We start from the raw sequence: 24,647 nt of genomic DNA, 5'->3' as shown, positions 1-24,647 counted from the left end.
GACATATCCTAAAGTCTGCACAGAAAACATAACATATATTGATTAATTGACCCTAAGTAGACACATTAATCACTAATTAGGAACAGCTGCCCTCTGGTGGTGAACGTGAAAAAGAAGAGCCTGATATTCATAAATTGCAGATAAATATGATCATCAATATGAAACATTGACTTCGATAATTGTCGGAAGTGGTTTCAAATGGCAGGACAACAATTTGTCTTTAAAATCATTACAATTGTGTCCATTTACAATTATTCAATACCATAGGTTGTCATCACCAACCTTGTTGCTTCAGGATTACATCATCACACAGGCACAGCCACATGTGCTTTCTTCAAATAACTGGCGAAAACCCGCCACAGCATTGTAGTATTACTAAATCATAGACCCTGTCATCAATAGAGTACCACAGTATGAGTCATAGTACCCATAAAATCTAGCGGTCAAACAGGGAAATGGTTCCAATCGTTTTTCCACCATTCATTTTTCCCATAGGGGATTTTAGAAACCCTTCAAATCAAGGCTGTGTTTTGTGTAGGCTTACCCAGGCGTGACGTTTAAATAACCATGTAAATTTCTCCAGGACAAGGTGACTTTTATCAATATATTCGCCTGTATTTATCAGCCAAAAATGAAATGCTAATTAGCTGCTAATGTGGCTATCATAAAAAACTACAAATGCCATGATGATCTGGACGTGCCGAATCGAGGCAAAGGTAAGAATCTCTGCATTAACTATCTAATGTTAGCAACATTTCTTTAAATGGACAATTCTGAGAACTGTCTTGTGCAAGTTTTAAATTGACACAATACCTGTTAGCAAAGGTGTCAGCTAGAAATAATGTGCAGAAGCTTGCAGGGATTTGTAGGTTTGCATGATGTCTACTTCGAATATTTTGATAAAAGTCACCTTGTCTGAGAGAGATTTACATGGTTATCAAAACGTCACGCCAGGATAAGCCTACACGAAACACAGCCCTTATTTTAAGTGTTTCTAAAGTCCCCTATGGGAAAATTGTATGGTGGAAAAACGATTGGAACCATTTCAGTTTGACCGCTAGGTTTTATGGGTATTATGACACCTCCACTGTGGGGCTCTATATACATTCTATATCTATATATACACAGTAGATTTATAGAAATCATGAACAAACCAATACATGTTTTCTACTTTTTCTAACTCCTGATTTATTGCTGCCTCAATTCATCACAATCAATACAGATTATTTAGCTCAGTATTTACTATAAGTAATCTGACATGACATAGCAACCCAAACAAAGAATATACGTTTCAAATGTCTTTCCCTTATTCATTTCTCATTTGGTTGATGTTACAGAAAAGTGGGCATTGTATTACATACAATAGGCGTCCTATTCACTGTTAATCAATTATCTGGTATGTATAATGAAACACAAGAAAATACCATTCCCTCTTATGTCACAGAATTTATAAAATGGCATATTCATATACCAACAACAAAGGCAGTAACTATGTAATAACAGTGCAAATACACATTGTATCTGTTACATAATGATTGATAAATAAGATACTTCATATTTTGTTACGAAAAACCTGTCAGTGGTACCACACATAAGATAAATTAATAGGATTGTTTTGGCAAATTAGCAATACTGCAGGCAAACCACTAACATGAATCATATTCACATCTCTTCCAATATGGAAAACAAAAAATCTGCTTGGAAATCATAATCTTGGATACTAGACAGTGACCCACCTTTTGGGGGAAAATGCATTGAAAGTATAGGGAGAGTAACTTTTTTCACCGCGACCGGCGATCAGTTTACCCACCAATTTTTTTACCACTACATCACTGATACTAGAGTGGGTGACAGAGCGATAGTAAAGAGAAGGCCAATAACATTGATTTCCTCTGTCTGGAGCACTTACCATCCCAGCCTGTTTGGAGGCTTTCCCGAGTAAGATCAAGCCAGTGCATGCGTCCCAAATAGCACCCTTTTCCCTATATAGTGCACTATTTTTGACCAGGGCCCATATGGCTCTGTTCAAAAGTAGTGCACTATGTAGAGAATAGGGTGACCTTTGGGATGAAGCCAGTGTTCTAATTAAGCACATCATATCAAACTGACTCATGCCTACGACACACACACAGCTGAAGAGACAATATTGACTCAATGTGTCTCTCACACCTGTGCCATGCTTTGTTAGTGACACTTCCACATCAAAAATCTTAAACAATCTATGAACACTTGAGGGTTGAAAGGTCTATGTGTCTTGAATTGCATTTACTATAGAAGTGGCCTCCTTTAGTCAACAGTCTTAAAGAAACTTTCACTGTTCATGTGTTGTGTAAAAGTACCTTACTATGACACTAAACAAACCATATGTTATTGTGAATGAAAACAAAAGTTACTAATCCAATTGATGAGGACTAATCCTAAAAGCACAATAAGAGAACTGATAATGTGCTCAAGATTTAAAGTGCCGTACTTGTTTGCTTCATTTGACTGACAAGTCGGCTCACACTGTAGTGGCAGCCTTTCTTCTTCACACACACTGTTTTGCCTAACTCAATACTGGGTAAATAAAGCTACCAAACCAGTTAGACATCCTGGGACTGTGTGTTGTATCATGCTAACCTCGCTGGTGAGAGAAGACAAAGCCTTACTGCATGACAGCTCCCCAATGACTTCCTCCTGCAATCTCACTCCAATACTTTTGGTAGAGCATTCTATTAGCTACCAGCTACACAAGCTTAGGAAGCTAAATAGCTTCTAAAATGAAAAGTTTTGAATTATTTGCATTTGTTCCATACATTGTGCCATTAATAAGGCACCACCGTTTACATAATACTGTATGAAAAACATAACATTAAAAGTTAATATAAACTGACTTGAGACAGAGCAACTGAAACTATTTAAGATGTGCAGGAATCCTCTAAAGTCTTAGTAAAGGACAGGCCACTGGAAGAGGTTATTCAGCGGAGTCTAGCAGTCCTTCACCTTGTGCCACTGTTTCTCTCTTGACCGCTACCGAAGGGGTGGACGGTGGTGGGATGGTTTACAGAGCTGTATCATCTGGGGACGGCTTCCTCAAGCAAAGCTAAGAAAGAGAAGAGTAATCAGAGAAGCCATCAACATATCACTTACATTAGCACTAAAGACATACAAGAATATACCATCTTACACAATGCCTGCATGTGTACAGTTACATACTATAAGGGGACTGAGTCTTGTAAAAGGTTTCAGGAAAGGTATTGAATTATTTCCCTCATGTATTTTAGATATACACTACCAGTCAAAGGTTTGTGACACCCTTTGCCTTGATGACAGCTTTGCACACTCCTGGCATTCTCTCAACCAGCTTCATGAGGTAGTCATCTGGAATGCATTTCAATTAACAGGTGTGCCTTCTTAAAAGTTAATTTGTGGAATTTCTTTCCTTCTTAATGCGGTTGAGCCAATCAGTTGTGTTGTGACAAGGTACAGAAGATAGCCCTATTTGGTAAAACACCAAGTCCATATTACGGCAAGAACAGCTCAAATAAGCAAAGAGAAACGACAGTCCATCATTACTTTAAGACATGAAGGACAGTCAATACGGAACATTTCAAGAACTTTGAACGTTTCTTCAAGTGCAGTCGCAAAAACCATCAAGCGCTATGATGAAACTGGCTCTCATGAGGACCACCACAGGAATGGAAGGCCCAGAGTTACCTCTGCTGCAGAGGATAAGTTCATTAGAGTTACCAGCCTCAGAAATTGCAGCCCAAATAAATGCTTCACAGAGTTCAAGTCACAGACACATCTCAACATCAACTATTCAGAGGGGACTGTGTGAATCAGGCCTTCATGGTAGAATTTCTGCAAAGAAACCACTACTAAAGGACACCAGTAAGAAGAAGAGACCTACTTGGGCCAAGAAACACGAGCAATGGACATTAGACCGGTGGAAATTTGTCCTTTGGTCTGGAGTCCAAATTGGAGATTTTTGGTTCCAACCGCCGTGTCTTTGTGAGACGCGGTGCGGGTGAACGGATGATTTCCGCATGTGTAGTTCCCACCGTAAAGCATGGAGGAGGAGGTGTTATGGTGTGGGGGTGCTTTGCAGGTGACACTGTCTATGATTTATTTAGAATTCAAGGCACACTTAACCAGCATGGCTACCACAGCATTCTGCAGCGATACACCATCCCATCTGTTTTGGGCTTAGTGGGACTATCATTTGTTTTTCAACAGGACATTGACCCAACATACCTCCAGGCTGTGTAAGGGCTATTTTACCAAGAAGGAGAGTGATGGAGTGCTGCATCAGATGACCTGGCCTCCACAATCCCCCGACTTCAACCCAATTGAGATGGTTTGGGATGAGTCGGACGGCAGAGTGAAGGAAAAGCAGCCAACAAATGCTCAGCATATGTGGGAACTCCTTCAAGACTGTTGGAAAAGCATGTCAGGTGAAGCTGGTTGAGAGAATGCCAAGAGTGTGCAAAGCTGTCATCAAGGCAAAGGGTGGCTATTTGAAGGATCTCAAATATAAAATATATTTTGATTTGTGTAACACTTTTTTGGTTACTACATGATTCCATATGTGTTATTTCATAGTTTTGATGTCTTCACTATTATTCTACAATGTAGAAAATAGTAAAAAAAAATAAGAAAAACCCTTGAATGAGTAGGTGTGTTCAAATGTTTGACTGGTACTGTAGATACACCCACATTTACTTCTTGATTATTTCACTTAGACACAATGCAGTAGGTGTGGTGGCACAAGAATGTTTCGAATGCCTACACACTGCCATTGTCTACCATGGATTTAGTCATACTGTATCTGGACTAATGTACTACTCATACATTGATAAAATAACAAACCCCATAGAAGTCAAATGTGGGTGAAATGACCTGTGTGAGGGCACTCTGGCTACTGTGTTGGCGTTTCAGGTCACTACCACATGGTACGCAGCCAGGTCAGAGTTACACTGGAACAGGACTGTAACTTGGGTCTCTTCCAAAGATTAGAGATGTCTCTCCTACTTACTGATTAGATTTTATGTGCAATTTAATCTTTCTAAATCTGCATCTATTGTTAATGGGAGGGTTGCTTTAGTTTAATCCATGCGTCATTTTAATAGATATTGGTTGCGTCCCAATTGGCACCCTATTCCGTATATAGTGCAGTACTTTTGATCAGAGCCCTACAGGCTCTGGTCAATACTAGTGCACTACAAAGGGAATAGGGTGCCATTTGGGAAACCATCATTGTTTTAAAGCAGAGGAATTGCTAGCTTGTCCGCTATTCCTGATGAGAGGGACCATTACTCACAGGCTGGATAATACATTATCTTATTGAGGTTGGGGAACTATTCACATTACCTGAAGATCCATAAACTGCATGCAAGCAACCTGAAATCAATAACTATAAATGTGCAGAGTAAGGTAATAGTGAAATGTGAGTAAATGATTACTGGTGTAAATGGATACAGACATACAACCTAACCAACCCTCTGCCTGGTTTTGTGGAGATGGCACAGAGGATGCCTATTATCAGAGACACTGGATTTTACATTCAGGTTTATAGACAGAGCTAACCCCAGCTCATCTCCCCAATGGCTAACGAGCTAAGCATGACAGGGAGGCAGGCCCCTGTTGTTCATTTTATTGCTTGTGGAGAGCAAGACACAACTGATTGCCTCATCCACCGTTAATGAGCCTCTGTTACTACAGTCCCTGAGGCTATGGAGAAACAAAAAGCCAAACATGGGGCTTGGTGGTCACTTCCGAATTGACTGACTGGGAGAAAGCTACAGGTAAATCTGCATTGTGGGGTTAGCTAATTATCAAGCTATTAACAAATAGGCTCTTTCAGACCTTCTGTTCTACAAGGAAAAAAACATGGATCTCTGTCAGCATCATCTAAAGAGCTTATCTCAAATTTCACTTTTCTTTCATCCCGGGATTAGTGATTTCTGTTTGATTTCACCACAAACAGTATGTGCTACGGGCTATTTCACATCATTTTGTTTAACAAAAAGTTAATAGGTAAACTATTACGTTTCACTGCCAGTAGAGTGTTGCCATGACAACAGGCCACCGACGTCACCGTGAACGGGTGGCTCTCGTCGAGCAGCACTGCCTTTGGTATCCCAGAATCCTCCTCTTTTCTTCCGAGGCGGCCACGGGCCCCCTTTCCCCAGGTATACACCTCCCCTTCTACACCAAGATAGAGAGAACAGAATAGTTACGTTCTTCAGCGCACACCCCAGGATTCATGAATCTGCACAATCCTTAACAGACAGCCCTCTCTTCTCCTCTCTCCCCCTCCCCTCCCCACTCTCCCCCTCCCCTCTCCTCTCCTTATACCTCTTCTCCCCTGCCCTCTCTTCTCCTCTCTTCTCCTCCCCTCCCCTCTCTTCTCCTCTCCTCTCCTGCCATGCCAGCATAATGGCTCTATCTATCCCTGGGAGAGCAGAGCTGAACAAAGCCAGCCCTGAACAATGAGGTGACTGTGCCTGCCATCTCCCTATGGGAGGTTGAGCTGATCATTGACACATTCTGACATGTATTGTGTCATTCTCCACAACTCTCTACCCTTTGGAAAATGTCTAATACACATCTGTTACAACATATTAAGGACCTTAAAGCATTTTCTGAAAGCACCTTTACATAGACATTACAGAAACAGATTGGTACAGTGTTCAATTAGCTCTTCTAATAAAGTGCGTTATCTAACATCCAAAGTTTACTGAGGGCATCACGTTTCTCCAATATTTTATATAAACTGAAAATATCCCCTTAAAGCATCTTCCCTGATTGCCAATGCCCCCTACACACCTGATCCAATGGCTAGAGTGAAGGCATCCCCACAGGCTGCCATGGTGATGCCCTGTAGGCCCGGCACCGGGAAGGGCACACGACTGGTCCGGCGGGAGCTACAGCCCAGCTGACCATGCTGGTTACTACCAAACGTGAAACACTGACCCTTCTCTGGACACACGGAACAGGGGAAGAAGATTGATATTGTGTATTGTCAAAGGACAATATAGCAATACAGCTACATGTTTTACTGTGTAAGCATGACACAGGGATGTCACGTCCTTGCAGCTTATAGGAACTTTGGGTTTCTAGTTACGATGGGTTCAGGAACTGCATGGTGACATATCAGGCATACGAGGCGAAGACAAAATATAATTTAACCTGTGACAGCAACAGAGTGGGCTGTTCCAATGTCAATGTAAACAACCATGTCCACGTTCAACGGTGCTGATTGGACAGGACTGAACGAGTGGACTTCTTCAATCTGTTCACAGGGGGCTGGCTCCTCTGCAGCGTTGATCTTATCCAATCCCAGCTTGTTGAACCTAACCAAGCACATTTAGAGGAGTTGCAATTATTTTCATGGCAACACGTTCATAGGATAATGGACAGCCCAATTCTGATCTTTTGCCCAATTATTGGCATGCAAAAGATCTGATTGGTCCAAACCCAATTATTGGAAAACTATCAGAAGTGGGCTGCCTGCGTAAACACAGCCTTAGAAGAAAATTACTATTCTGGCGAATTAATTAAAGAACGTTTGAATCGTATCAAAAGGGAAACATTGATATCTTAAAAGTAAACTAGATCCAGTTGACCTTATCAGCTGAAATGTGTTTTCTACAATATCACACTACACAATTGTAAGGAGAACAGTTAAGAAATGCTGTGTCATGTTCTGTAAGAATTAATTGAGGGGGAGTTTCTTGTTCTGTGTTCAAGGCAGATACATATTCAGTATGGAGTGGGTAAGAGAGTTAGGGAGGGCAGGAAGTAGCTAAACCACAGGTATCTGGACAGTGCTGTCTCCACTCAGCACCACACTCTGCCCTGCTATAGCACTCAGACCTGGATTCAAATACTATTTTAATTCTTTCCAATAGTATGAGCGTTTGCTTTAGCCTGTCTGTAGTGGCAGATAGGCAAGGTTTGCAGTTTTGAGAATATTATATTGGTCCATTAAACCAGGCAAACTCAATCAAGCACAGATCAAGTATTTGAACCCAGGTCTGATAACACTGTGCTCATTCTCCTAACCCTCGCTGTAATAGAACCCTGCTTCCTGCCCATGAGGATTTCTGGTGGATGGGTTAACTATCAGAGAGCGTGTTTGTCACTGTAAGAGAATGCTGCCTCACTGGATATTGGCCCAGAAGATAATGCCATAATCTCTACATCCATGCTTTAGTTTAACACAACAAAGCAAGTCAATGAAGAGCTATGTCAGTGCTTAAGCAAGCAGGGTGTTGGTGCAGTGGAAATCAAGGGCATGTTTCACCTTTAATGTGAGCGCTGCTCTTTAGTGAGTTGTTAATGAAAAGTATCACTCGCATTAACAGTGACCTCTGTGGAAAGCCTGTGCAATTTCACAGCACTTTCATGCAATGACTGAATATGTTAATTAGGTTGTTACTGTCATAATAAATGCACAATATTTAGGCTAGAAAACAAGCATCTGTTTAGAGGAGGAAATAGATTTTAAATGTAGACTAGTTTGTTACATCTTCATCCTATTAGAGGATGTTTGCTTCCTGGTTAACTGGAACTGAAATATTCTACTAAGTAGCCTATAAGAGAAGGTAACTTTACCTGTTGCTGCCACAGGCCAGAATGCTGTTCTGGGTGCTGATAATCATGGAGCAATCCACTCCACACAGCACCCTGTGGGCCTCAAACTCCCCTGGCACACGCACCTGCTGGGGACAGTTATGGGAGTCCTGGGTGCCCAGCCCCAGGCGACCTGCCACAGAGGGGACCAGATAGGGAACATGAGGGGGCAGAAAGCATAACATTCTGTTAGAATGCCAAGCTCTCCCACAGACACTGCTGACATAAACCAAGAAGACAGAGAGTGACTGACAACCCCAAAAATAAACTTGCTCATTTACCATTGTCTCCTCTTCCCCAGGAGAATACTTCTCTGTCATTGGTCACAGCAAGCACATGGGAAGCACCACATGACACCTGGACCAGCTCGTATCCGAGTAAGGCCTCCACGATCTTGGGCTGGACATAAATACATACAGAGAAATAATTTGAAGCTTTTTCACCAGAACGACTGACGACAATAATGTTTATAACAAACCTCAAATGTACCTGTGTTACGTCATTAACATTCCCATGTCCGAGACAGCCATTGCTTCCGCTTCCAAACGTCATAATAATACCTCGGTCTGCAAATTGAAAATAAATAGAGGAGATTATAGGTACGATGAGTTGATGGGTGTGGCTATATCACAGTGTGGGCCAACAGTTTGGGTTTTAATCCCTAACAAGGGAATACTATTCTGCTCCACCACGGTGATAAATGGTGATGAAATACAGCTGGGACTCAGAGAGGTTCTTTAATCCTGTGTTATCTGCTTTTGGTATTGGACTAATGACAGCTCCCTCAAGACTCTGACTGTGACTAACGGTGTATCCCGGTTGGAGAACACAAACACTGATGAATGTTCAGTAAAAGAGGTGATTACATCCACACTTTCCAATGCTGCTCCAGTGCTTTATGATAGTATTATATACTGCAGTGTGTGTGTGTGTGTGTGTGAGGCAGCAAAAACACACAGTGAATAAATATTGATTTCCTATAGTGAAGCTCCCCTACTGAGGCTGATCTGACACGGATGCTGTCCTCACCAGCAGGAAACACAATGATGCTGTGCGTCCCAAATGGCACCCTATTCCCTATAAATGCACTACTTTTGACCAGGGCCCTATGGGCCCTGGTCAAAATTAGTGCACTATATAGGGAATAGGGTGCAATTTGAGATGCTATTATGGCCTGTACCTGTCATACAGGTGGTGAAGAGATCCCCACAGGACACAGACTTGATGGTGACTCCAGACTGACCCTCCAGGAAGCGAGAGATGAACTGCGGCTGCATCTGTTCCACTGCACCAGGCAGAGTGGGCTCACCAGATCCTACTGACGGAGCCTGGCACGGCACCATTAGGTTAGGAAATGTGTAAATACTGGTGTTACTAAAGACTATCCAGATAACACTTTCATATTGTTAAAAACAAATCCTTTATCTTATCAGCCTTTAACCATTCTAATGCATAATCTGAGGGTATTAAAGAGGCAGCTAGTAGCTTAGTTGGTTAAGGGAAATATTTATCTATGAAGCCTAACTGAGGTTGACAAGCCTATTTCAGACAGAGAAGGGAAAAGGGGATCAAGAAATCCAATCTGACCTCCCAGGTGATGAGTCGGCCTGACTTGGTGACACCCATCTTCTGTGTGCGTCCCAGGGCCACCTGCAGCACCTCTGTGTTGAGCATGGGTAGACGCAGGGGCGCAGAGATGCCACTGCCCCATGTGTACACTGATGACAGGGGGAGGGAGTGCAACTTTCCTGTTCCCATCCGTCCATCTAATACAGGACAGAACATTATACTAAAGGTGTTAATTATTACAGAACTGGTTCAATCATGGATGTGGGTGGAATGTCACTGACCTCTGAATGACCTTGTGCCGGTCATTCGCCCTCCTGGTCTACCATGACCTCCTGACTGCACGGTGGACAGTGGTTTCTCAATTCTGGACCAGAAATCAAAATGTCTTTTGAATATTGTATACATACATTTCCATCAATGGTAATGTATGTATACATCAGATACATGTTGTTTTCTTATGATGAGTCTGGTGACTAGAAGCTAGAGGCTTTGGTTGCATCCAAAATGGCACTCTATTCTCTATATAGTGAACTGTATAGGGAATAGTGTGCCATTTGGGATATAGACTTTTGTGGCATTCATTACCTGCGCATTTTGACGTTGCCTATATCAGTGTAGAGGTTGAGCAGGGGTCTGATGCAGACAGGGTGGGCCATGATCTCATTGAGCTGTGGGCGTTTGGACGGGTCCAGGTTGAGCATGTTCATGATGAGCTGCCTGAGTTCTGGGCTGTACCGGTCTGAAATCGGGGCAAAGGTACCGCTCATGATCTTCAACACTAGGGCAGGTAGGTTCTGTAAGAGAAGGAAGTGTGAGTAAGCCCACGGAGAGGAGTTAAATATTCAAACTATGCTAATGCCTTGATTTCTTTATGGGTTTACTTTTGGACCAGTAAGCTTTAGGCATCATCCCACAAATTAAATCCATTTTACATGGAGATGGAAAGATAAGTGCTTCAAAGACTAATGTAAGATATGATTAACTTCAATGCCATTTTTGGATCTACAATTCCAAAGTGCAAGGACAGTTTATGAAATTGGAATGACAATGTATGAAGTGCATTATGAAAAGATGTGTACAGCAGCCTCGAAAGCTCTCTTGAGGCTGGCTAGCTCATATAGAACACAGCCCAGGGCCCAGATATCACTCTTCTGGTTGTAGGGCTTCCCCTCACACAGCTCCGGAGAGATGTAGCATGGGGTCCCCACCACCTGAATGGAAATAAAACAAAAACAAAAGATAAACTCTACTGCCAGTGCTGCCTATGACTATGCTTATCATCAGAGTACGCATTTGGCCGTTACATGTAGTCAGGTGACCAATGCTACGTCATGTCCACTCACAGTGTAGGCTTTGCTCTTGCTGACAAGGATTTTGGAGATTCCAAAGTCGCCTATTTTGACGATCATTTGATGCTTGTCAAGCAGAATGTTCTGGGTCTTCAGGTCCCGGTGTAGGATGAGCTTGTTGTGCACATGGTACAGGGCCAGCAGGATCTGGACAAAGAAGTGCAGGATGGTGTCCTCATCCAGCAGAGAGTTACAGCGCTTCTGAATGTAGTCAGCTAGGGTTCCACCTACAGTACGAAAGCAGGAAAATAATACAGTTACAGCAGAATAGATCATGCTCTCAGGCCACCCAGAGTTATGTAACATAATGCAGTGCCCTTTATCATATGTCTCCTGAAGCACTACAACAGGGACTGACATCTGATGAGACTGAATAACACCTCATGGGGAACGTCTGACAAGCAAAACATATTTGACACCCTATGTTACAGTATAGGTGTCAGACTTACATGAGAACACTGAGCTATGTACCTTATGTGTTATGTAACAAACAATGGGGGGGGTAATGTTCTAGTACCTGGTGCATATTCCATAGCGATCATCAGAGCCTTGTCCTCCAGGAAGTTCTCATAGTACTCTATGATGTTGGGGTGGTTGAGCAGCTTCAGCACCTGGCACTCATTCTGGGCGGCAAGGCGTTCATCACGGGACATCTGCTCTACTGGGATCTCCTTCAGGATCACAAAGGCCCCGTCACTGCGCCGGCGACACAGGTGCACTATCCTGTCACACATGACATGGGAAGGCAGAGCAGAGAATGAGTAGCATGGGGAAGAGTTGGGAAAGTGTGTTCTGGTGTAGGCTATCCCCTTACAGTGTGCCTACTAGCTTGTGCACTCTTGTACATTATTGCCACTGATATTGGTGCTTTGTAATGCATTCATGCATGAGGGCATTTGCAAACAATCTAGAACTAGAATCTGACCATTTATATAATGGTTAAATAACATAACACATTACAGTTATGACTAGAACGACAACACCGTAGCTTTGCACTCATCATGTACTAGTATTGTACAATATTGACAGGGCGGCCATAGAAATAGAATGAGTGCATAATTCTATTTCTAAAATATGCGCGTGCCTGAACCATATTTACATTCCGTGATTTGGCAAAGGAGACAAGCGGCGAACTTTTTAACTTCTAACTTAAGTTTGACAGGAAGACAAATTAAACATCACAAACAAAGTGTGAATAAGATTGCTGTGACTTAGCGGTGTAGTTTCATCAAGAAGTTCAAAGTTAATAACTTTTGGTTTACCCAAAAGCTCCTCTTCCGACCACTTTGATTTTCTCGTACTTTTCCATCTCCTTTGCTCAAGGCTGTAAAAAACATCCAAAGTCGTTTCCAGGCAACACGTCCTTGCTCCTACAGGGAACAACTAGGGACAAAAAGCATGCTTCTGAAACAAGTCTAAAAGCAAGCTTCTTCTGTTTTCCTTGATCCTGAGTCTAGGGCTATTTGTGGTTATACAAAGGCTTTTTGTTGTAGGCTATCATTGAATGCTCCTTCATTTAATTGTACTAAATGAAACATTGTCATCAGAAATACTGTTGTGTGTGTGTGTGGTGTGTGGTGCGTGTAAGTGTGTGCAAGAGAGAGTTAATTCCTACACTATCTCTCTCCTCTCCTAGGTAGGACTGCAGGTAACAGTGTCTAGACAGCATTTAATTATGGAGTGCCTTCCCTTCGGCTGATATGAGCAGGCAGCTGCCAAGCTTTGCTCCTGTCCTCTCTGCTTCCGTCTCTGCTCTAATGCAGGCCGTAGCAAACACATTGTGTTCTCTCTGACAAGGCCTTGTCAGGTCTGTAATGCACTGGCTACACATCACAGCCCTCATCACTTGAAGCAGCACATTTTCTGATTATTCTCAGATACATCTTCCAACACCACATGCTGATCTAGACTATACATCACTGTACCTTGGCACTGGTGAAAATCATTTTTAACAGTGTCTGTTTACACTGTTTGTTGACCTTGCTGAACTCAAATGTGCACTCTCTCTCACACTACCTGGACCTGCTAGGTGACATGTTTGTCCTTTCATTTTGAGGTGTGTGCTATCACTGGGGGTGTTTGTGTGTGTGTGTGTGTGTGTGTGTGTGTGTGTGTGTCACTGGATGGATGGATGTCAATGTCCAGGAATGCACTATTTGAATGTGTAGTGTAGGGTGCTCACCGAAACTACTGACGTTACAGCCCTTAGTATGTACCTGAGTGGGAAGATAAGAACAGCTGAAACTGCTTGACTGGTTGTAAATCAATCTGTAGAGATCATCACATTTATGAGATCTCATGAGATGAGAGACACCTCATAAAAGTGTCAGGAATCAATGGGTGGAAGTTAGAATCACATCAAAAATATGTTATTACCTAACATACACTTTTCACTGCAGATTGTTTACTAGATGTGGAAACTAGAGAGGGTGGCTATGTCTCAAATGGTACATATTCCCTATATAGTGTACTACTTTTGACCAGGGGCCATAGCTCTGGTGAAAAGTAGTGCAGTATGTAGGGAATAGGGTGCCATTTAGGACTTACCCTGCGCCTGTCTCGTTAGTGGTTCAGGTCTATAATGAGGTTGAGTTACTGACCCAGACAATGTGTGGTTTATCTACAGCATTGTCTACATGATAGAGGTGCAGGGCTCTTATCTGCTCTGTTCATGGTGGTATGACTCTATTCACAGCAGTGAAGTGAGGGCTCTATTGAGTTGGTTTAGGTCTTGTGTGTGTGTGTGTGTGTGTGTGTGTGTGTGTGTGTGTGTGTGTGTGTGTGTGTGTATTCAGGGAGTGATGGGTTTCTGTTGATTTCAGACAGTCAACAACATTGTTACAGCCTTAACACCTTTCTTTGTCAGTCTGTCAACAAAAGAAACCGTCATTCATTTATAGGCCGAAGAATATGTGTCACGTTTGTTTCCGTCATCTCACCCGTGACAAACACAACAACCCTTTGTTCATTGGAACTCCATTTGGGCAATCAATTGATGTTCTCTGAATACATGTTCTGTGGCATTCATTGATTTTAATGCTATCGTCATTTCTTCATTGATTTATATATATTTTTGAATATATTATATAATATATATTTTTATGTAGGCCTTCTGTACATTAAATAAAGCGAAATATGCACACACTATAATATGCACAGACTACACAGGTTTTCCGTGATACATCTGCCAATGTGTAATCCAGTTTTCGCCAGCTGTGCATTCAGATGAATCTTCCCCATCCTCCACTGAAAGGGAAATGTATATGAAAATGTATGCACTCACTAACTGTAAGTCGCTCTGGATAAGAGCGTCTGCTAAATGACTAAAATGTAAATGTAAATGAAACAGGCTTATTTTTGTTTGTCTATTAAAATGCACTAACGACCCTTGCTGTAAAAGGGCTTGCAAGAAAGGCATTAAACTGTACATGTGCACGTAACATTAAAACTTAAAACTTAAAACACTGGGATCAATAAAAAATGTAATCAAATTTAATTAATCACATGCTTTGTAAACAACAGGTGTTGACTAACAGTGAAATGCTTACTTATGGGCCCTTCTCAAAAATGCAGAGAGAAAGAAAATAGAGAAATAATAGAAAAGTAAAACACGTAATAATAAAGGTAATAATAAATACACAATAAGTAATGATAACAGGGTAAATCTTGTATGGAAATGCGCCGACAGACAGACTGCACCGGTAGGTTTCGGTGATACTATCAGTGTGAGATCTGCTCTGACCAATGCTGCAGTTCTCACTGTGTGAAGGCTGATGACAAAGGGAGTGTGCTGAAGTAAGCAGGAAACTCAAGCACAAGCATCAGGTTACACGGCTGCGCACAATTAAAAAGGCACTTATCGAATATAGATTCCTTAATTGCATGTATGCTAAACTGTATTGGTACGGTAAGCCTATTAATCTCAATTAAATATTGTTCACAAAATGTATTTTTAAGGTCCAAATGGTGTAAACTTGGATTTCCCAAGAAGATACAGGGCTGATATGAAAAACATTTCTGCCATAAACACAACAATGCACTTCTATAAATAATAAATAAATATCACAGGCCTTTGAGGAAACAAAGAAATAGAGAATATTGATTGGTAAATTACAGTAGTAGCCAGTACTTCAACTGTCATGAATGCCCAATAAGAAAATGGTATCACAAAACAGTGAACCCCTAGCTCTCTCTCTCTGTCACACACCACACACATGAGATTGAAAACAAAGATGAACAGATATATTTTCATCTTCATTTTCAGTTGTGACTGAGCTATTATGGAGTTCTCCAGTAATGAAGATTCAGGTGAGTCTGGAGGAAAGTGTGTCTGGAGGCAAGAGCCCTGCTGTAAATGAGATGCCTCAGCTCAGTCAGAATGCATCAGCTTCTGTATCTGTGTGTGAATGTGTGTGTTTGTTTCTGTGATGCGTAGGACACGCCACTGCAGGCCTCGCGAGGCAAGGGCACTCTACGCTCTAGGGGCTTTGGCTCTCTCCTCACACACTAACATTATTTGATTAGAAAGAAATTATAAACAGTAGACAACATATCAGAATTAATAAAAAAATGAATAAAGCACAGAGTCTAAGCTTCGTAAAGATATTAAACTTGTGTAGGCCTATTACAAAATGTAGGGCAGAGGTGCGTTCAACAAGGGATATAGTTTGCAAATGTTAGCCAACATCTTCGATTTGTTTTGTGTTAGCTGCGACCCTTCACTAACGTTAGCTATCACCTTGTATTAATATAGAGCGGCATCGCATGGTGAAACATCGGAAGCAATTCAAATTCAATGGAAGGTGAAAGCGAAGAGAAGCGAAGAGAAGCGCAGTGGGCGGGGGACCATTGAGCGAAGCGAGCATGGGCGAGGGAGCTGAACAGGGCAGGACTAAAGTTGGGGAAAGCTCAACTTTAGGCAAATCCCCTGTGATATAGTGACATGAGTGACCAATTGAAGCGCACTACCTAGCTTGCTTGCTAGCACCCACATGAGGGCAAAGCTAGCGTGGCAAGGCGAGTGCCACTTGTATAGTAAAAAAACAAAAATGGAACCGGCCCTGTTAACTAGCACTTGTATTCCGCCTCGCCACGATAGCTTCTGACCGAAATAAGCAACATTTGGTAAGATTTATATAGGTTGTATGTTGGGAGCTTTTGGGAAAGAGCACAGTCAGAAAGATATGGCATATAGAAGCAAACCGGATGGACATCATGAAAATGATCGGAGAGGTTGAGAGTAGAAGAAGTTCAGGAGCAAAAAAAATAATATATATAATATATATATGTATATAATATAATTATTGTAAAAATAACTCTGTCCATAAGGTGTAGATAGTAAGTATAGACCGGAAGTAGAGGCCTGGTGTCACGGTTTCGGCCGAGGCTGCTCCTCCTCCTTGTTCGGGCAGGCTTCGGCGGTCGTCGTCTCCGGAGTACTAGCTGCCACCGTTCTTTGTTTTCTATGTTTGATTGGTTTGGTCTGTTTAGTACACCTGTTCATGTTTAGTGTTGATTATGTGTCCTATACGTTCTCGTGGTTTCTGTCTTGTGTTGTGTGTAATTGTTTTCCTGTCGCTTGGTGCAGTGCTGTTTGCTAGACTCTCTTTGTTTTACCGTCGCACTATTGTTCGTGCGCAGTTCGGTTTGGGAGTACTTTATGCACTGTGGCGTATGTTTCGCCTCCGGGTTGTTTGACCCGTGTTATCATTTTGGATTTTCTAGTAAAGTCTGGATTAACTGAGCTCCTGTGTCCTGCTATTGATTCGCACCACATCCGCATCAGAGTTCGTGACAGAATTACACACCTTAAATATGGAATCAGCAGGAGCAGCAGCACCTGGGTCGCTTGAGGAACATGTCCGCGGCCAGGATGACCAGATCCGACAACTGGGGACAGCTCTGCAGGACGTCATCAACACCCTGCACCGTTTGGAGGCCAGAGGGGTACCCACACCTCCACCTACCTTACCACCACCATCGGTCGGTCCGCCCGTCCCAGGCCCGGAACCCAGGGGGATTCGGCTCTCACTCCCGAGGGCGTATGACGGTACAGCTGCCGGGTGTCAGGGGTTCCTCCTACAGGTGGAGCTCTACCTAGCCACTGTACACCCGGTGCCCTCGGGACACGAGAGCGTTTCCGCCCTCATCTCCTGTCTCATGGGCAAGGCATTGGAATGGGCCAACGCCGAGTGGAGGAGGATAGACGCCACCACCATCTCCTACGCGGAGTTCTCCCGTCGCTTCAAGGCCGTGTTCGATCATCCACCTGAGGGCAAAGCGGCGGGGGAGCGTCTATTCCACCTCCGACAGGGGAGGAGGAGCGCACAGACGTTCGCCCTGGAGTTCCGGACTCTAGCGGCAGATGCAGGGTGGAATGAACGGGCCCTCATCGACCATTTTCGATGTAGCCTACGGGAGGACGTTCAACGTGAGTTGGCCTGCAGGGACACCAATTTCACCTTCGACCAGTTGGTCGACATGTCCATCCATCTGGACACCCTGCTGGCCACCCGTGGACGTTCCGAGTGGGGTCCGTCCATTCCATCCTCCGGCACCTCAGAGCCGAGCCCCATGGAGCTCGGGGGTGCTGGCGCTAGAGAAAGGAGGAGAAGGAGCCCGAGGGGGTATGTCCCCTGCACCAACTGCGGCCGTGGAGGGCACACTGCGGCCAGGTGCTGGGGAGGGTCTCCAGAAGGAGGGGACGACAGGCCTCGCACTGGGGAGCATTCCCAGGTGAGTAGACGCCCCACTTACCCAGAGCTCTCTGTTGTGCACTTTTGTTTACCTGTTAGTTTTCCACAGGTTGCACCTCATTCCCAGCATAAGGCACTAGTAGATTCAGGCGCAGCTGGGAATTTTGTTGACCGGAAGTTTTGTTTAGAATTAGGGATTCCCCTCCTGCCTGTCGACGATCCTTTTCCCGTTCATGCTTTAGATAGCCGCCCGTTGGGGTCGGGGTTGATTAGGGAAGTCACAGCGCCACTTAGGATGTGTACGCAGGGGGGTCATGAGGAGACTATTCAGCTGTATCTGATCGACTCTCCTGCGTACCCGGTGGTGCTGGGAATTCCCTGGTTAAGTACCCATAACCCTGCCATTTCGTGGCAACAGAGAGCTCTTAAGGAGTGGTCTGCTCAGTGTGAGGGGCGATGTCTGGGTGTTTCCGTAGGGGCGACCTCGGTGGAAAGTCCAAACCAAGTGCCCGCATTGCACATTCCACCTGAATATGGGGATTTGGCACTGGTGTTCAGTAAGGCGAGGGCGACGCGGTTGCCTCCTCACAGACAGGAGGATTGTGCGATAGACCTCCAGACAGGAGCAGCGCTCTCACGGAGCCACGTGTATCCTTTGTCTCAAGAGGAGAGAAAGGCTATGGAGACTTACATAGCCGAATCTTTGAGACAGGGATACATACGGCCCTCCACTTCCCCTGCGTCCTCGAGCTTCTATTTTGTGAAGAAAAAGGATGGAGGGTTGCGCCCGTGCATTGATTACCGTGGTCTCAATCAGATTACTGTGAAATACAGTTATCCACTCCCTCTGATTGCGACTATGACGGGAGTCATTGCACGGAGCGCGCTTTCTTCACAAAACTGGATCTCAGGAGCGCATATAACTTGGTGCGCATTAGGGAGGGCGATGAATGGAAAACAGCCTTTAGTACCACCTCGGGTCATTACGAGTATCTCGTCATGCCATACGGGTTGATGAACGCTCCTTCGGTCTTCCAATCATTCGTGGATGAGATCTTCCGGGACATGCAGGGGCAAGGTGTGGTCGTGTACATTGATGACATTCTGGTGTACTCTCCTACCCGAGCCGAGCATGTAGCCCTGGTGCATCGAGTGTTGAGGAGGCTGTTGGAGCACGACCTGTATGTCAAGGCAGAGAAATGTCTGTTTTTCCAGGAGTCGGTCTCCTTTTTGGGTTATCGGTTGTCCGCGTCAGGGGTGAAGATGGAGGTGGACCGTGTGTCAGCTGTGCGTAATTGGCAAACCCCAACCACTGTTAAAGAGGTGCAGCAGTTTTTGGGTTTTGCGAATTACTACCGGAGGTTTATCCGGGGTTTTGGACAGGTGGCAGCTCCCATCACGTCTCTTCTGAAGGGGGGTCCGGTGCGCTTGCAGTGGTCAGCTGAGGCGGACAGGGCTTTTGGGAAACTGAAGGGCCTGTTTACTTCGGCTCCGGTGCTGGTGCATCCGGATCCCGCCTTACCATTTCAGGTAGAGGTGGACGCGTCGGAGGCCGGTATAGGAGCTGTTCTATCTCAACGGTCCGGCACGCCACCTAAACTCCGCCCCTGTGCTTTTTACTCTAAAAAGCTCAGCCCGGCGGAGCGAAATTATGACGTAGGGGACAGGGAGCTGTTAGCCGTGGTACAGGCCCTAAAGGTGTGGAGGCATTGGCTTGAGGGGGCTCAACACCCTTTCCTCATTTTGACTGACCATCGGAACCTGGAGTACATCCGGGCAGCTAGGAGACTGAACCCTCGCCAGGCTCGGTGGAACATGTTTCTAGCCCGGTTCGTATTTAAAATCACGTACATCCCTGGGTCCCAGAACGGTAAGGCAGACGCCCTGTCCCGGCGGTATGATACAGAGGAGAGGTCCGTTGAGCCCACTTCCATACTACCAGAGTCTTGTCTAGTGGCACCGGTTGTATGGGAGGTCGATGCTGAAATCGAGCGGGCGTTGCGTACCGACCCCAGCCCTCCACAGTGTCCTGTGGGTCGGACGTACGTTCCGCTCGAGGTTCGGGATCGACTCATTTATTGGGCTCACACGTCACCCTCCTCTGGACATCCTGGTATTGGCCGGACAGTGCACTGTCTTAGTGCTAAGTACTGGTGGCCAACGTTAGCCAGGGATGTGAGGGTTTATGTCTCCTCCTGCTCGGTGTGCGCCCAGAGTGAGGCGCCTAGACATCTGCCTAGGGGTAAGTTACAACCCCTGCCCGTTCCACAACGACCATGGTCTCACCTCTCGGTGGACTTCATCACTGACCTTCCCCCCTCGCAGGGGAATACCACTATACTGGTCGTTGTGGACCGGTTCTCTAAGGCCTGTCGTTTGCTCCCTATGCCGGGTCTTCCTACTGCCCTACAGACTGCCGAAGCGCTATTCACACACGTTTTCCGGCACTACGGGGTACCCGAGGATATTGTGTCTGATCGAGGTCCCCAGTTCACCTCCAGAGTCTGGAGAGCATTTATGGAGCGTTTGGGGGTCTCGGTGAGCCTTACCTCAGGTTACCATCCTGAGAGTAATGGGCAGGTGGAACGAGTGAACCAGGATGTGGGTAGGTTTCTTAGATCATACTGCCAGGGCCGGCCGGAGGAGTGGGCACGGTATGTTCCTTGGGCAGAAATGGCCCAGAATTCCCTACGCCACTCCTCAACTAACCTAACCCCTTTCCAATGTGTGTTAGGTTACCAGCCGGTTCTGGCACCATGGCAGCAGAGCCAGATCGAGGATCCTGCTGTGGATGAGTGGGTGCGGCGCTCGGAGGAGACGTGGAACGCTGCACACGTCCATCTGCAGCGGGCCATCCGTCGTCAAAAAGCGAACGCCGATCTCCACCGCAGTGAGGGGCCGGTGTACGCACCTGGTGATCGAGTCTGGCTCTCTACCAGAAACCTGCCCCTCCGCCTGCCCTGCTGGAAGCTGGGTCGGCGGTTTGTGGGGCCGTTTAAAGTCCTGAGAAGATTGAACGAGGTGTGTTACAGATTACAACTGCCTATTGAGTATAAGAATATTAACCCCTCGTTCCATGTGTCTCTTCTCAGGCCGGTGGTAGCTTTTCCACTCCAGGAAGATGAGATCAGAGAGACTCCTCCGCCCCCATTGGACATCGAGGGGGCACCGGCGTACACTGTGCGGTCCATCTTGGATTCGAGACGTCGGATGGGGGGTCTCCAATATCTCGTGGAGTGGGAGGGGTACGGCCCGGAGGAGCGGTGCTGGGTGCCGAGGAGGGACATCCTAGACCCGTCTCTTCTGACTGAGTTCCATCGTGGTCATCCCACGCGCCCTGCTCCGCGTCCTCCTGGTCGTCCTCGAGGCCGGGGTCGGCGCACGGCTGGAGCCGCGCGTCAAGGGGGGGGTACTGTCACGGTTTCGGACGAGGCTGCTCCTCCTCCTTGTTCGGGCAGGCTTCGGCGGTCGTCGTCTCCGGAGTACTAGCTGCCACCGTTCTTTGTTTTCTATGTTTGATTGGTTTGGTCTGTTTAGTACACCTGTTCATGTTTAGTGTTGATTATGTGTCCTATAAGTTCTCGTGGTTTCTGTCTTGTGTTGTGTGTAATTGTTTTCCTGTCGCTTGGTGCAGTGCTGTTTGCTAGACTCTCTTTGTTTTACCGTAGCACTATTGTTCGTGCGCAGTTCGGTTTGGGAGTACTTTACGCACTGTGGCGTATGTTTCGCCTCCGGGTTGTTTGACCCGTGTTATCATTTTGGATTTTCTAGTAAAGTCTGGATTAACTGAGCTCCTGTGTCCTGCTATTGATTCGCACCACATCCGCATCAGAGTTCGTGACACCTGGGCATTGTTGTTCACTAATTTACTCGAAGTAGGGAAAGGATGGCGGGGTTGAAAAGTAATAAAGGGGAGTATATATATAAAAAACATGGGGGATTGGAAGTGATGCAGACAATTACATTGATAGAAGATACAATCTATCTGCAATATTAAGCTGATCCATCCCCCCCCCCCAAAAAAAAAGAAAAAAAATAACATTTGGTAAGATTTAGATATGTGAATACTGGCTATCCTTAGGCAAACACATTTTGAAGGGAAATAAGTGGGCAGAATTCATATTTTTTGTTATTCAATAAAAACTGAAACTTTAGAAAGGGTGAATTTTTCCCCAATATCGGGTTTTAAAAAATGGTGACAAAGTGGTTTCTGTGAGAATTACAGGTGAGGGGTGTTTAACCCTGGGGGGTGTTTGACCCCAAGCCACCCTATAGGTCTAAAAAGGGCCTAAAATGTCAAATTTCATCATGATTTTCAAGCAAAAAAAGTGATACATGTACAGTGAGGGAAAAAAGTATTTGATCCCCTGCTGATTTTGTACGTTTGCCCACTGACAAAGAAATGATCAGTCTATAATTTTAATGGTAGGTTTATTTGAACAGTGAGAGACAGAATAACAACAAAAAAATCCTGAAAAACGCATGTCAAAAATGTTATAAATTGATTTGCATTTTAATGAGAGAAATAAGTATTTGGCCCCCTCTCAATCAGAAAGATTTCTGGCTCCCAGGTGTCTTTTATACAGATAACAAGCTGAGATTAGGAGCACACACTTAAAGGGAGTGCTCCTAATCTCAGTTTGTTACCTGTATAAAAGACACCTGTCCACAGAAGCAATCAATCAATCAGATTCCAAACTCTCCACCATGGCCAAGACCAAAGAGCTCTCCAAGGATGTCAGGGACAAGATTGTAGACATACACAAGGCTGGAATGGGCTACAAGACCATCGGCAAGCAGCTTGGTGAGAAGGTGACAACAGTTGGTGCGATTATTCGCAAACGGAAGAAACGCAAAATAACTGTCAATCTCCCTCGGCCTGGGGCTCCATGCAAGATCTCACCTCGTGGAGTTGCAATGATCATGAGAACGGTGAGGAATCAGCCCAGAACTACACGGGAGGATCTTGTCAATGATCTCAAGGAAGCTGGGACCATAGTCACCAAGAAAACAATTGGTAACACACTACGCCGTGAAGGACTGAAATCCTGCAGCGCCCGCAAGGTCCCCCTGCTCAAGAAAGCACATATACATGCCCGTCTGAAGTTTGCCAATGAACATCTGAATGATTCAGAGCAGAACTGGGTGAAAGTGTTGTGGTCAGATGAGACCAAAATGGAGCTCTTTGGCATCAACTCATCTCACCGTGTTTGGAGGAGGAGGAATGCTGCCTATGACCCCAAGAACACCATCCCCACTGTCAAACATGGAGGTGGAAACATTATGCTTTTGGGGTGTTTTTCTGCTAAGGGGACAGGACAACTTTACCGCATCAAAGGGACGATGGACGGGGCCATGTACCGTCAAATCTTGGGTGAGAACCTCCTTCCCTTAGCCAGGGCATTGAAAATGGGTCGTGGATGGGTATTCCAGCATGACAATGACCCAAAACACATGGCCAAGGCAACAAAGGAGTGGCTCAAGAAGAAAAACATTAAGGTCCTGGAGTGGCCTAGCCAGTCTCCAGACCTTAATCCCATAGAAAATCTGTGGAGGGAGCTGAAGGTTCGAGTTGCCAAACGTCAGCCTCGAAACCTTAATGACTTGGAGAAGATCTGCAAAGAGGAGTGGGACAAGAATCCCTCCTGAGATGTGTGCAAACCTGGTGGCCAACTACAAGAAATGTCTGACCTCTGTGATTGCCAACAAGGGTTTTGCCACCAAGTACTAAGTCATGTTTTGCAGAGGGGTCAAATACTTATTTCCCTCATTAAAATGCAAATCAATTTATAACATTTTTGACATGCGTTTTTCTGGATTGTTTTGTTGTTATTCTGTCTCTCACTGTTCAAATAAACCTACCATTAAAATTATAGACTGATCATTTCTTTGTCAGTGGGCAAACGTACAAAATCAGCAGGGGATCAAATACTTTTTTCCCTCACTGTATATATGTAAAAAGCTATATGTAAAATTCATGTCAAACATACTTCCTCTCAATTAAGTTTCTATGTGAGAATTGCCAGAACAATCTAATACCAACGATATTTTCAGCTCCTGCTGGCGTTGAATCGCCATACTTGGCGCTATTATTCCTTTTCCGTCGTTTGTCAGTTTACGACATCAGGTTGAACTATCCCTCTAGGGGTCTCGGCGCTATGCCCTTACTAGGAATGGCAAATCAGTCATTCGCCATTTATTGCCACTAAAATGCCACAGTAATCCTTACAAATATCAGCAGTTTGGCATTTCACCGTAACATTTTGGAATGTTCATTCAAATTGTTTAACTGAAATTGTTACTAAGTAACATGCTCACCACAAACAGAACCCTTGTTGAACTCGAGAGTTAGTAGGCCAATCGAGGGTGGCCTTTTCACTGATGAGCTGTTTATAGCAAATCATTCCCGGCGTTC

General features: G+C 44.8%; 1 protein-coding gene across 1 annotated transcript; it reads right to left on the bottom strand.

The window, feature by feature from the left end:
- Positions 1-2,884: 2,884 nt before the first annotated feature.
- On the bottom strand, positions 2,885-12,872 carry LOC121567952 (serine/threonine-protein kinase Nek8). The gene is made up of 15 exons (XM_041878357.1): positions 12,800-12,872; positions 12,055-12,260; positions 11,532-11,764; positions 11,268-11,399; positions 10,774-10,982; positions 10,470-10,552; positions 10,207-10,385; positions 9,800-9,947; positions 9,109-9,185; positions 8,901-9,018; positions 8,602-8,752; positions 7,174-7,337; positions 6,811-6,963; positions 6,031-6,189; positions 2,885-3,082 (listed from the first exon to the last, which is right to left on the bottom strand). The coding sequence occupies exons 1-15, from the start codon at positions 12,844-12,846 to the stop codon at positions 3,054-3,056; spliced, it is 2,088 nt and encodes a 695-aa protein (XP_041734291.1). The 5' UTR covers positions 12,847-12,872; the 3' UTR covers positions 2,885-3,053.
- Between the last annotated feature and the right edge of the window lie 11,775 nt (positions 12,873-24,647).

The sequence above is a fragment of the Coregonus clupeaformis genome, chromosome 6 (assembly GCF_020615455.1).
Source record: "Coregonus clupeaformis isolate EN_2021a chromosome 6, ASM2061545v1, whole genome shotgun sequence".
NCBI lineage: Eukaryota > Metazoa > Chordata > Actinopteri > Salmoniformes > Salmonidae > Coregonus > Coregonus clupeaformis.
This window is presented reverse-complemented; position numbering and strand designations above follow the sequence as displayed.